General features: G+C 36.1%; 1 protein-coding gene across 1 annotated transcript in view; it reads right to left on the reverse strand.

Annotated features, from left to right (window-relative positions):
• Orc2 (origin recognition complex subunit 2) overlaps positions 1 to 14,721 on the reverse strand; it is a 45,649-nt gene that overhangs the window by 9,551 nt on the left and 21,377 nt on the right. Inside the window, exons 11-17 of the mRNA XM_020166873.2 lie at positions 12,340 to 12,449; positions 10,390 to 10,522; positions 9,273 to 9,369; positions 4,691 to 4,837; positions 3,855 to 4,026; positions 2,044 to 2,105; positions 1,376 to 1,494 (exon numbers count right to left, since the gene is read on the reverse strand). Coding sequence (XP_020022462.1) covers positions 1,376 to 1,494; positions 2,044 to 2,105; positions 3,855 to 4,026; positions 4,691 to 4,837; positions 9,273 to 9,369; positions 10,390 to 10,522; positions 12,340 to 12,449 — 840 coding nt within the window. The remainder of the gene's footprint in view (positions 1 to 1,375; positions 1,495 to 2,043; positions 2,106 to 3,854; positions 4,027 to 4,690; positions 4,838 to 9,272; positions 9,370 to 10,389; positions 10,523 to 12,339; positions 12,450 to 14,721) is intronic.

The raw sequence follows: 14,721 nt of genomic DNA on the forward strand, positions 1-14,721 counted from the left end.
TGGCAAACTTTCCTTTTTGACTATCTATTAAATAGTCTTCCAGTAGATTTCAGCATAATGGTCTTTCCTAATATTCATAATTAGGTCAAATCTACCTATTTTAACATGTTCTTTAATGTATCATGTACCTTCTGGTCATAGAACTTAATATAGTTAAAACTTTACATATGTAACTAATGCCCATACATTACTACTTGGGGGACTAAACTTTATGCTCTGTAAGATATGCAATTAAAGTGCTGGAATTTTAGCTCAGTGGCAAAGCACTTCTGCAGTTTGTGCAAGACCCTAGGTTCAATCACCAACGTGGGAAGAAAAAAAATTAGTTTTTTTTTTTTTTTTTGAGTGGGACTGGGGCTTGAACTCAGGGCTTATTGCTTGAGCCACACCTCCAGTCCATTTTGCTCTGGTTATTTTGGAGATAGGGTCTCACAAACTATGGCCTCGAACTACAATCCTCATGACCTCAGCCTAACAATTAGGTTTTTGCTTATTACTTGTCCTAATATTTAATGCAATATCTGATACATAGTGCTCAATAAATACAGACTGAATGAAGTAGAAGAAGAGAGTAGAATTACTTGGCCCATATTATATTTCTAATGGCCTATAACTCGGGATTATAACTTATAAAGAGTAGTCTGCTGTGCTCTGTTCTGAAACAGAAACTTCTACCACGTCTCTTCATACAGAACTGAAATGGCACAATGAATAAATGAATCCTTATAAGTTAAGAAGGTAAATATGAAAAAAGAAAAAATAGGTGAATGTGGTTAATATACTTTCTATATAAGAATGAATATAGCATTTTTAAGCCTGCTGAAATCATCATAAGAAGGGAACTAAGATAGAAAGGAGAAAAATACAGGGGATGAACCAATTTAGATTATAACCCATACATAAATGGAAATGTCACAATGAAATTCCCTGTATAGCTATCTTACACAAACAAAAATGTCTTTTTCTAAAAACAAAGAACAGAAAGGTAAAATAGGTCCTATTTGGGTGTTGGCACCAGTAGGGATAGGGGGAAGATGTGGGGAAAGGGTGTGTGTGAGTGAATATGGTAGAATTATGTACTCATGTATGAAAATGGAAAATTGAGACCTATTGAAACTGTTCCAGGCACAGGGGGAGGGAGGATAAAGGAGCATGATGGAGGAGGTGAATTCAACTATGATACATTGTAAGAACTTTGGTAAATGTCACAATGTACCCCCAGTATGACAACAGTAACAATAAAAAAGGTAAAAATAAATTAAATAAATCCTTGTGACCCATCATGGATCACATATGAGTGAGTCAAATATATACCTGTCCTTAAGTAAATAATATATACTACCCCTGGCATACAGTGCTAAAATAGCAGTCTTACCTTCTTTGTTCTTATAAGTTTGTGATCCCTAAATTCAGTTAACTGGGCTCTGAGTGTCAGATCACTGTTGACAAGGAATGCCTCACGACACTGCTGGTAAAAGTCTTGAAAAGAAAGTCCTAGAGCATTCAAAAGGAGATGTGAATATAAATCAGCACTTATGACATACCCCTAAGAGATACCCATTCCAAGAATACAGAACAAAATAAGCAAGTTTTGCTTCTTGCTGGAAGAAGCAAAACTAGAGAACACTTAGATGTTACACATTGAGGCTTGTACTTTTTAAAGACTGATGGCTGAAAGTAGTTAATTGCAACCAATGAGTCAAGAGAAGTGAACAAGTACTAAAACATTCATTTACATAAACACATTATTTTGGCCAAGAGGGAAGAGCTAAGATGCCTCATAAATGAAAAAATATGTAATTGACAGGCCGACATCCATAGTTATAGCACAGGAAATTTAAAAAGTAAGTGGGTTTATCTTTCAATTCCTGTTAGAAAACAACCTGTTGAGCAGCGTCTGTAGGGCTGCTTGAAAATTTGCTATGTGGCCAACGTACCCATCACAGAGCAACCACTTATCACTGCTGTGAAAATCTACAGTGCTCTCGTCAGATTTCAGATAAAACAAAAGTCACATAGTTCAATAACATAAATATTAGATACCAATGTAAGAAGGGTTATCCTGGTTATCCAGCTGATACTTTATTAGTAGCTTGAAAATCCCCCTAAGGAAAAAAACAAAAAACACACAGGAATTCAAATCAAGAAATGTAATATCAAAAGATAGCACTAGTAAAATGCACAAAGAATGTCAAACACTTGGCCTGTGTGCATTATCTTCTATTTCTTTTTCCAAGGAACACACTATATCCTTATCTATTTACAAAGGAAAATCTTTTTTATCTAGGAGTGGTTTTATTTTTTTCCCCTCTCTGACTGCACATCAGTCCTCCTTGTAGAAAATATGTAATGTCTCTTTTTATTCTCAATTTTTTTCTCTACTTTTTCTTTCTTTACCAGTACTGGGGTTTGAACTCAGGACCTAATGTTTGCTAGGAAGGTATTCTACCACTTGAGCCACACCTCCAAGTACTGAAATATATGAATAATATCTAAAGAGAAAAACATCAATCTCACAATAGTCAGTAAACAGCAGGGTTAAGATCATATTGCTGCTGTATCAAATCTTTGTGGAATGAGACAGTGTAGAAATATATAAACAAACATTTATATTCTGTATATACCATTTTATGCTTTGCCTTTTCACTTACTGATTTTACCATGTCTTTAAAAATTCTTCCTAAACCATTTTTTTTTTCTTTTTGGCACTACTGGGGTTTGAACCCAGGGCTTTGTGCTTGCTTGGCAGGCGCTTTATTTATTTTCAGCAAGGTTTGTTGTTTCTCAGCACTTCATTTCCGCCCCCCCAACCCGACCCCAGTACTGGGGTTTGAACTCAGGGTCTCATGCTTGCTAGGTGGGTGTTCTGGTACTTAAGCCACAATGTACCCTGCCCTTTTCTGCCTTTCAGTTATTTTTCAGATGGAGTCTCATGTTTTTTGCCCAGGCCTGGCCTTATACCACACTATGCCTACCATGTTACTGGAACCACAGGCATGTGTTAGTTACCTCACGTAGCTTTCTGACTGATCTGGGGGGTCTCACTAACTTCTTGCTAGGGTGGCCTTTAACTTGATCTTCCTGACTTCTATCTCCAGAGTAGCTGGGGTTACAGGTGTAGTCCACCATGCCTGGCAACACTTCGTCTGTTTAAATACAGCACAGTTCTGGAATTTTATGCTTTTAAGAAGAACATAATGTTCAACGTGCAATTAAAAATAACTGTAAGGTTCAGTGGAGTTGCTCAAGTGGTACAGCATCTGCCCAACAAGCTCAAAGCCCTGGGTTCAAGCCCCAAAACTGAAAAAAAAAAACAACCCATAAAACAGAAGTAAAATCTGAGGCGGGTGTGGTACACACCTACAGTCCCATCTACTTAGGAGGCTGAGGGAGGATTGCTTAAGCACAGAAGTTCAAACTATTCAGCCTCTGCAAAACCTCAGCTAAAAAAGAAAAAAGTCCATTAAAATTCTGCTTTTCTCTGTGATGACAAATTATATGTTCTCATTCAGAAATGAGAAAATTCATTAAGAAAAAAAATGTTAGTACTCCTGCCTTACTCTTGGGTAATTTGAAAGACTAGTATTGAGAATTTTATCTCTTGTACAATTTGGTACAGGCAACTATTATTATTACTATTCTCTTAATCCTTTAAACTAAGTATAGAGAAGTTTTAGTATCATCAATAAACCTAGTAGTACATATCTTCAAAGGTACAGAAATTTTTTTTTTTGTGGAGCTAGGTATTAAACCCAGGGCCTTGCGCATGCTAGGCAAGCACTGTACCACTGAACTATACCCCCAAGCCACAATATGTAATTTTCTAAAAAAGAAATAATGGGTTTCATTCTTACCTTGCATTAGGGGTAAGGCTTCGTAAGACATGAGTCAGAGAACTAAGTGGTAGAGATCCAGATTGTTTAACCAGAAGAGAATTCTCATAGGAGGTTTCTTCAGTATAAGGACTATATGTAGTAGTTTCATACCAGAGCCAATTATAAAGACTCTGCTTTGCATGATCCCACACTATAGCACATTATCAAAGAAAAGAATTACAGATTATTTTCATACTGTCATGCTACCAGATTCCAGAAAAGAATGAGAGAGCATCAAATAAAAAAAAATGAATCCCCTAGGGCTGGGGATGAGACTCAGTGGAAAATTGCTTATTAAAGAGTGCACAAGGCCCTGGTTTGATCCCCAGCATGTTAAAAAAAAAAAAAAAAATCCTAAAATTTTTCATTTTTGTTGCCTCCCATCCAAATCAGTAATTCACAATCTGATTTCATTATCAATCAACATCTGAACCTTTATTTGTGCATTATATACAAATTAAAATATCTTAAAGAAAGACATTCTTTCAAAAAGTTAGTATTTTCTCCTATAGGATTATCATAAAGTCTAAGAATTGTGTTTATAAAATAATTGTTGTAATACCTACCACAAAAAGTAGAGAGACCAAAATAATATTTAAATCTCCTCCTCCTCATATAATTTTAGGTATAGAATATCCCTTTTTTGGTGTGTGAATTTTTATTTTCAAGAATTATGGTTCAAATCAAACTAAGTATACCTAACTTTGGCAACCTGTGTCTTTAACTATCTAACGGGGGAAAGTATCCTGAAAAACAGTAAGAAAATTTTCGTAAGACTGATTTCTAAGAAAGAGTAACAGTAATATTTAACTTACTGAGAGGAGCATTGAGGTGATCAATAGATGCTATAAGGTATATGTTACGCAAAGATGATAACTGTCCAATAATTTGCTGGCTATTATCTCCTCTCAACATTTGGCTATCCAAATTGTGGATAAGAAGAAAGAGATGTAAAGAAGAATCTGAAAGGAAAGAGAATCCAATTATTACTATTAGTGAGTATTTATAAAGTCCGTACCACATGCAATGCCTAAAAAATATATCAAAGTAATACAGGACAAAATAATAGTTGCTAGCCAAGCATAGTGTGACACATGCCTATGCTCCCATACTCAGGAGACAGAGGCCAGACAACTGCTTGAAGCCAGTTTGGGTAGTATAGAGAGATCTCATCTCAATAAACAAACAAAAATAACAAAACAATTGCTTAGGGGTATACAGTTTATCTAAAAGGATATGTCATTTACTCATAAAATAGGCAAGACTTGAATCAAGTCCTAAGAAAGCATTTTTAATAAAGCAAAATGCATATAACAAATTGGAGGCACATACTGGAGGTGAATTTGTGTGTGTTATATTGCAAGGTGGGAGTAGGAAGGAGACCAAAAAAACGGGGGGGGGGGGTATTAAGCAATGAGAGACTATTAGAAAACCCTAACTATCACAAAGACAAAAGAGACAAAAAAGGCAGAAGAGCTTGAGGATATTGCTCAAAGCATCCGAAAATTCAAAGATCATGGAAGTCACGGAAGAATGAATTTGTGGAACAGAGCTATCAACACCACTGAATATATCACAGATTAAGATAAAGAATGAGATAATATTAATGTGCTGAGCAAAAAAGAAATTACAAGTGATCAACAAGCATAGAATAAGGAAGTTAAAATGGAAATAGGTAAAAAGTAGAAGGAAGAAAAATTTCCCAAAACTGAAATCCTAGGAAAACAGCACGGAAGGGCAGCAGAATCAGGTAAATTTTCTTCTATACATGTTTAAAACCAATGGCATTTGGCAAGTCTCCCTCTGGGCTCAGTAAAAAATTGGACAATTAGCATGTATGACAGAAGACAATCTTTTCAGAGAGTAAGCAAATTTCTCTTCCACTACAAACAATAGGGTCTAGGGGTATAACTCAGTGCTAGAACACATGCCTCACATGCACAGACCCCTGGGTTTGATCCCAGCACCACAAAAAAACAAATCAAAAATATAGTGACAAAGTTTCTGAGGAAATCCCAGGTTCCCTGAATTGTAGAAGTCACTACACTCAACAGTATTAAAACACAAGCACACACACATGTGCCCAATGACTTGGACATCTATTTGAATAATCACATAAATACTGGGCTGTCTTACAAAGATCTATGGTAAAGGGATGAAAAACAATGCTTTTGCTATTCTACAAGTAGGAAAAGATTTTGATACTAAAACAGAATAAAATATAAAAATAAAAACTAAACTAACAATTAGTTTTGGGTTTCAGTGAAAATATATACTTGACTCTTGTTCTATAAAGTCACTGCAGATATTGAACTAGTGAAAACTGAACCATTGCTCCTAGAAAAAATAAAGGGTTTGGGTCCTGTGAGCTTCTGGTAAGAGTATTTCATCAACAAATCAATACATACATATATAATTTTATGTATGTTTCTGTTTAAAGACAGAACATAGTCCTTTTCTGAGACAGTGTAATGTTATGTAACCCATACGTTTCCTCAAATTCTGAATCTTGCCTCCACCTCCCGAGTGCTGGGATTATAACATGTACCACCATGCCCAGCTACAATTTTATTTTTAATATACACTGTTGAACCTTTCACATGGACCTCACTGTCAGTAACACTGCAACTTATACCCTAGGAGGCTTACATAACACAGGAATTTTTCCCTCAAAGGTATCTAGTAGCTTTCGTGTGTTTAGAAACATCAAGTATTTTAGTACTATAATTGGGAGCCATTTTAAAAGCCAAATTATCAATACAATCACAAACATGAAAAATGTGGAACTAAAAAGACTGCAAAAAGGACAATATGAGAACTGAAACAAGACAGAGTGCTCCCACTCCATGGCTCCCACTAGGAATGTGTGCATTGGGTGATTCACATTTCTCGTTGGTCAGTGCATGTTCACATATGACTACAGTAATGTCAAGAATATAAGGCTGGGGCCAGGGCTCAAGTGGCGGAGCGCCTAACTAGCAAGAGTGAAGTCCTGAGTTCAATCCCGGTACCACCAAAAGAAAAAAAAAAACTGACTTGGGGTATAGTGAGTAGGTAAATTTACAGTTAGCCCTCTGTATCTCTGTGTTCCATATTTACAGATTCAACCAACCATGGACTGAAGTATTTGAAAAAAAAATTGCACTTGTACTAAACATGTATAGACTTTTTTACATCTAGTAGACCCTTGATATCTTCAGACACTGAGGAGAAAACATAAATTCTCAGAATGTGTGAAGTACAGTACTGCAGATGGTGGATTCATTTTCCCTATAATGCTGTGCAACTTCCACTAAAGACATGCTACCTTTCAACAAATCTAAAACTTACTTAAGCATATTTACATGCCCTTTTTGGTTTGCGAGGATTACATACTTTTATCTTCCTTTTTTGGCACCAATTGCTTTTTTGGGAGGCATATTTTCACAGAATTAAGGGTAGGGAAACACTCAGCAGATCACACTGTGATTTAAACACAACTGACGATAACACGGAACTGACTGAAAGTTTTCTGCATCAACTGACCTATATAACATACATGCAGGAAATTAAATTTTTTTGTTTTGAAATTTTTGATTTTTAAAATTTATTATTTTTTGACCATGCTAAGTCAAAAAGGGGTGTAATAAATCCACAAATAAGCCAGGTATCAATGGCTCATGCCTGCAATCCTAGCTACTTTGGGAGGCTGAGATCAGGAGGATTATAGTTCAAGGCTAGCCCCAGTAAACAGTTTTTGAGACCCCATCTCCAAAGTAACCAGAGCAAAATGGACTGCAGTTGTGGCTCAAGTGGTAGAGTGTAAAAGCCCTGAGTTCAAACCTCATTCCACTGACCCCCCCCCCCAAAAAAAAGGCACACAAATAAGGTGTACTTACCATATTCCTTAAATTCAGTATAACTATTTATACAGCATTAAGTACTACAAGAAATGGAGAGATGCTGTGAAGTATAAGGAGGATGTGCACTGCTTATATGCAAACATGCCATTTTTAAGGAACTTGAGCATGTGTGTATTTTGGCCTCCACTGGAGGTTCTAGAACCAATGATACCAAGGGACAACTGCACAGAACTTTTGAATTAAAAAACTCAAATTTACTTGTTTTTAAATGTATACAATTGGCATAAGAATGAATATTGCCCATGTCTATACAGACTGGGTTTAGAAACCTAAAAGGAAGAAATCTGGAATAGATACCTTTTCAGTTAAGAAAAAACGAGAAGAGAAAACTAAATACACTAGGATACTGACAAAATAAATAAAACTATTTTGGAAACAGAGCTAGGATTATTGTCACTCTAAACAAAATTATCCATCAAATCAGTATGATAAATTACTCCTTTTAATTCTTAAACAATGACTAGTTGACAGTAGGTTAGAGCCTGAAAAATCTCATCTCTAATTTTCTAATATACTCTTATAACCAAAACGTTCACATCGAAAGAGGAACAACCTCCCCCTTTTTGTCCATTCTACAGATCTTGGTACAGCAAATAAAATTATCTCAATACAGCAATATTCACTGAAAATAAAGAAACAGGACTGGAGGTGTGGCTCAAGAGGTAGAGTGCCTGCTTTGCAAGTATGAAACGCTTTTAAGTTCAAACCCCAGTTCCACCAAAAAAAAAGAAGAAAAAAAAATGCCTATTTCTAATTTTTGTATTTTTCCTTGCAATACTGCAGTTTGAACTCAGAGCCTCCTGCCTTCAAGGCAGGCACTCCACCGCTTGAGCTTGAGCCACTCTGTCAGCCCTTTTTTGTGTTGGGTATTTTCTTTTATTTATATGTGCATACACTGTTTGGGTCATTTCTCCCCCCTTCCCCCACCCTCTCCCTTACCCCCCGCAACCCCCTCCTGTGTTGGGTATTTTCAAGATATGGTCTCCTGAACTATTTGCCTGAGTTGGCCTCCAGCCATGATGCTTCTGATCTCTGCCTCCCAAGTAACTAGGATTACAGGTGTCAGCCACCAGGGCCCTTTTTTATCTTGTAGTTCAGGAGATTGAACATAGGGCCTTGCAAATTCTAGGCAAACACTCTGCCACTGAGCTACACGCCCAGTCCCAGAAATAAAAATGTTTTATAAAAATACTAAAATATATAAAAATGCCAAAGATGTACTGATCAACTAGAAGCACTTCACATTAACAAAACTAAACTAAAAATTAATTCTGAAGTATGAGCCAAACAGATTTGAAATAGCAGGAGTAACTCAGGTGATATTCGCAGAACAAGTTCACAAAAAAAATTAAAAATTATTTTAGAGAAATCTAAATCAGCATTGGGAAGTGTCCATATTAAAATAATCCCAAACTTTTCGTATACAATTACATAAATACATAGAAGTGTATGTTTAACTTTATCCTAAAACTATAGATCATCTACTTTCTGTTACCTTCTTTAAATTTGTTTATTATCCAGTCTAGCTGATCCAGTACACTTCGGAAAGTACCCATATGATTGAGGACTTCTTCTGTTATAGAATTCAGGATCTACATCATAGAAACACAAGAGGTACTATATCAATTACAACTTATTCTGTAAATAGGATAGGATGTAGGCTAAATGCAACTAGTAAATCAATCCTTTTATAAATTAAAAATGATTTTGGATTTCCCATAAAGTTTAAGAAATCGCTTTTAAAAATTCTATTCGGTACTGAAGTGTATTGAATTCATTTTTTGTTTAAGTTATGGCTAAAAGAAAACAGAGAAGAATAGCAAAAGTGTAGATAATGTGAGAGGGCAGCAAAAACAAAACCCATCATTGAGAAACATTAGAAAAGTACAAATTCATCAAAGAAAACAGGATACAAACACTAGTGACACTAAAAAAGGATACTACATTGGTTAATATCTACCATCTAAAAGCTTTAACTCTGAAATGACAGGTCTGGTGGAGTAGCTCAAGAGGTAAAGCACCTGCCTAGCAAGCATAAGACTCTTGAGTTCAAATCCCAGTACCACCAAAAACAACAAAAGGACCTGAAATGAGGAAGAGGAGATATGAGCATTTGAACTAAAAATATTCCATCATAAAAATGTGCTGTGAAACTACAGACTTTTATTATTTTTAGAGTACCAAATGACATGAAGTATAATAAAATTGCAGGCTCCATAATTCTTTCAGAGGTGTTCCACTGATATTTGGACAAAGCTAACATCTCCCTGATGTTGGATATACATCAGCTTCAAAGTAGGAAATTCAGGGCAGAAGGCGTGGCTAAAGCAGTAGAGTGCACGCCTACCAAGCACAAATTCCTGAGTTCCCACCCCAGTATCACCAAAAAAACCCAAAAAGGAGTTATTCAAAGATGGAGTTTCAAGGCTAAATTCTTCTAAAGTCTAAACACATGATCTAATCTTTAAGACTATGTAACCTAACTGGTGAGAAGGGCATAACAAACATCTTTTAAATGTAATGTTTCGGAATGAGAAATAGCATTTTCATTACTGTGGGGTATGGTTGGCAGGGGACTTACTGTGATTCCCTTTAACATTTATGAAACTTACTGATTTCACAGTGATTCCAGGGAAGAAGCCGTTGATGACAACATGAATGGAATCTTGCAGCATGGTGGTTCGAAATCTTTCTAGCAAATCTCTTTTAGAACCCAAACCATAAACCACAATGTTGAACCCAAGGCTGTTAGGAAAGACAGCATTCATGAAATTAAAGTTTAAAACCTGTTGTTGTAAATTTTATTATGAGCCAATTTCTTTAAGCTTAAAAAGAATAAAGCCTAAAAGAAAAAAGAATAAAGAACTGAGATAGCCAAATAACCAAATTATTGATTCCCAACCTATACAAGGTAGAGCACTATTTTATCATATATATAAAAGTTTACAGTTCCAACTTCTCTCCAACTCCCATTTCAAGAGATAGATGCCTGGAGACCAGGGATACTATGGCCAGTAAACACATGAAACTGTTTAACAGGCCAAAGAAGAGTTGAAATTGACAGATCAAATTGGAAAGGTAAGCAAGGGCAACATAACAAAGATCATATTAATGAAATCATACTAATACATTAATTATACTTCAATACAAGGATAATGAACACTTAAAAGTAACATAATTTTCAGGAGGAAAAATTGCATGATCCCTCTAGAAAGATCACCTTGGTTGTGTTAAGGGAATAGACAGGTGTTAGGGGAATAGATAGGAAGTGATAACAAACTGCAAAAGATGAAAGACTTGAATTAGCAGTCTTGAAGAAAAAGATAAGGTGCCAAAAGCTTTTGCTGGATGTGTGGCTTAAGAGACCTTGGGTTCAAACTCCAGTACGGCCCTGCTCCCCTCCACCCCACACACAGGAGATATGGAAAATGGAATGTTTAAGACAACTGTTTTCTGCTATAGGCAACTACATGAACAGGGTGACTAAAATTCTCTGTGTTGATGGGGCCAGGTAGGAATGTCAGGTTTCAAATGAGTTCAATTTTATATATGCTGAATTATTTACAGGGAATCCAAGTGGAAAGTTCTAACCTACATTCAGCTATTCATGATGAGTAGACTTTGGGTTAGAGATATCAGTTACGTGAGCCATTCACAGAAAGAGCAACAGATATGTATGTACATAAACTAAAAATAAAGAGCAACAAAAATCAAGAGAGTGAACTGCACTACCCAGAACATGAACTCCATGGTGGATAGCCTAGAAGTAGAACAGGATAGAGATAACCCTGAAAGGCAGAGATTAGCAAGGTCAAAGCAGAAGAAAGATGAAACTCCATCAAAGTAGTTGACTACAAGGTCTAGACTGGGAAGCAAATCAAATCAAGCTATCTTGAGTTGACATAACTAAAGGAAGGAAGAACTGGAGGTTGGGATTAAGGTGGGACTAAAGGAAAAAGCTGCCACACAGAAGAATGATTGAGGGGGAGGTGAATTCAACTATGATTTATGTGTAAGAACTTATGTAAATTTCACAGTGTACCCCCATTACAACAGTACGATAATAAAAAAAAATAATCAAAAAAAGGGTTGCTATACAAATTCACCTATCACTCCGTAAACAGTTTCTGAAAAAAGCTAAGGTCCTTGCAGGAAAGGCAATCATTCTCTTCCTAGCATAACCTTTGGACATACTATGAAAATAAAAACTGGATCCGTTGGAGGTGACTGTGATTATTTATATGTTCCTACTGCTTGTTGGACTTTATTTACCCTAGTGACTATGTAATTGTGAGTACAATTACAATAATGTACATTTTAGTACTTCTTATGTTAAGGTCCTTTTTCATATAACTATAAATGTAAAAAAAAAATACAGCTTGATTTTAATCACTCTCGCAGGTATTTTAATGGAAATTTTAAACTTAAAAAGGTACCTGAAAAAAAATGAGAAAATATCTACTCCTAATCAATTTTCAAGATCACTGTTAAAATTAAAAATATTAAACTATTTGTTTTACCAAAAACAAATTTTTCAAGTTTGCAATGATAACAATACTTACTGTAACTGCAGCATCCATTTAGGAAACAATTTTTCATATTGTTGACTTAATTGCTTAAGTTCAGTGGAAAAGGAAGGAGAAAACTTGCTCAGTAAGTTTCGCAAAGTTTGCTTTAACAAAAAAAAAAAAGAAAAGAAAATCATTCTTAGACCAGATACAACAAATCAACCCAAACTAAGACACTTCCTTAGAAGCTGAGGTTTGGAAATGAGTAAACCAACTGATTATACACTGTACTTCAAATAGGACTGAAATATTTGTTTTCTTAAACTGTTTTTTAACATTTTTTTTACTACAAATATTTAACAGGAGTAAAATATTTGCTAAGTTTTGTTCAGGACCATTTAAATGATTGTAAATTCCAAATATAAAGCTTTAATTTCTAAAAAGATAATTACTGGTAAGATGATCAAACCTGCCTCCCAGCTCTGACAACAAATTCAGACAGACTGAAAAAACCTATGGGATTTGGGGCTGGAGGAAGCAGGTCACTGGAAGGGTGCCTTAACCGGTATATCTTGTCCCTGGCCCTTTCCTGTTTGCTTCCCTGCCTCCCGTCCACTATGAGGTAGGTGAACCACTTTGCTCTACCACCTGCTTCCCACCATGATGTTCTACCTCACCATGCAGAGGCCCAGAAACAATGGAGCAAGGTAATCATGGACTGAAATCTCTGAAATGGTGAACCAAAATAAACCCTCCCTACCTTAAGTTGTTTCTCAGGAATTTTGTCACAGCAACGAAAAGTGACTAACACAGTTTAGCAAAATTTTAAAAACAGTAATAGTTAACAAAACAAAACAAAAAAAACCTGAGGGACTTACATCCAGAACACAGAAATTCATGCTGGTAAATCAAATAAGGTTCATTTTTGAAATGAAAATTCCAGCAAAATCTGTATCTTTCCCTGGCACTGCCATGTTTTCATGACTCTACCTTTAAAGTATATGTTCTTCTAGTCTACGGCTATACCACCCTGAACGCACCTGATCTCGTCTACAGTACATGTTCTTCTAAAGATTAGTTGCAATCAATACTCCAAGCACCCTGGTCTGTACAGTTCTTAAAGAGAAACAGGAAACTATCTCTTAGTAAAACTGTTGAGCAGGTAGTATTTTAAAAATCTCTCTCAACAACAGTACAAAAGTAGATATGCTAGGCAAACACTCTATGACTTAAGCCATGCCTCCAGCCCTAAAAAAGTGGAGAAAGCCATGGTATCATTTCCAGTAGTGCTTTATACTAGATTATCTGAGTCTATTTACTTGAGTATTCTGGAATGTTACTCCCATCTATGCACTTCTATTTTAAGCTTCAATATTCTTGGAGATTGCACTATTGGCCCCAGTATTTCCTCTGTAAATCCAATCCTTTGCCACATGATCTTGCTGTCTGTCCATCTAAATGGGTATAGTTCCCTACCTGTTGACTTTATTTTCAGCTATGTGATTTGTTGTGACCACTAGAATGAGTAACATGCCAGTTTTAAACCTAGGCTTTTAGAGGTCACATTTTTCCACTTCATTTAAGCCTGCCAATTGTAATGAGAATCTACTGATGCAAAGAGGAAAAGACATGAAACAAATCCTAGTTCAGCCTACCTCCTGCTAACCCACAGACATGAGAAATAAATGCTTACTGTTACATGCTACTGAGGCTGTACTGTTAAGCCATGCTACATATCCAATCAATGAAATGCTTTCCCCTCCTTTATTATGGTCAACAGGGATTTCTTCCAGCTTCTTAAAGATCTTTTTGCCTGTAGGTCTTAGTCTCACCCATTTATTTTTCTTCCATGATGCTTATATAAAATGTATGCTCTAAACAAACATTAGTATCATCTCATTCTTGGAACAATTTGGCTTTCTCCCACTTAGCTTTAGCAAATCTTTGATTTGAGTCTTGATACCAATGAGCCAGGTGACAAAAATTTCAAAGGAAAAGAACCATGCAGTACATATCCCTCTTCTTTTCTGTATCTCAAAAACTGTCAAAAATCCTGCGCACCTTAGAAAAGTCACTAAATTCTGGCTTGCAGAATACAGATTAAATTCAAAATATAAAATTCTCCAAAATCTGAAACTTGTTTTTTTGGCAGTACTGGGGTTTGAACTGAAAGCATTGGGCTTTCTAGGCAGGCACTCTACTGCTCCAGCCTTTTTTGCTCTTGGAGATAGGGTCTTACTTTTTGCCTACGTAGGCCTGAATTGAGATTTTCCTATTTTAAACTTCCCACCATTGCTGGGATGACAGGGACCACACTTACTTTTGTTTGGTTGAGATGGAGGGCTCTATAACTTTTTGCCTAGGTTAGTCTCCCTTGTAGCTTAGGATGACAGGAGCATACCATATGATCTAGCTATTGCTTGAGATGGGGTCTCG

This window comes from Castor canadensis, chromosome 4 (genome assembly GCF_047511655.1).
Source record: "Castor canadensis chromosome 4, mCasCan1.hap1v2, whole genome shotgun sequence".
In the NCBI taxonomy this organism is placed as follows: Eukaryota; Metazoa; Chordata; class Mammalia; order Rodentia; family Castoridae; genus Castor; species Castor canadensis.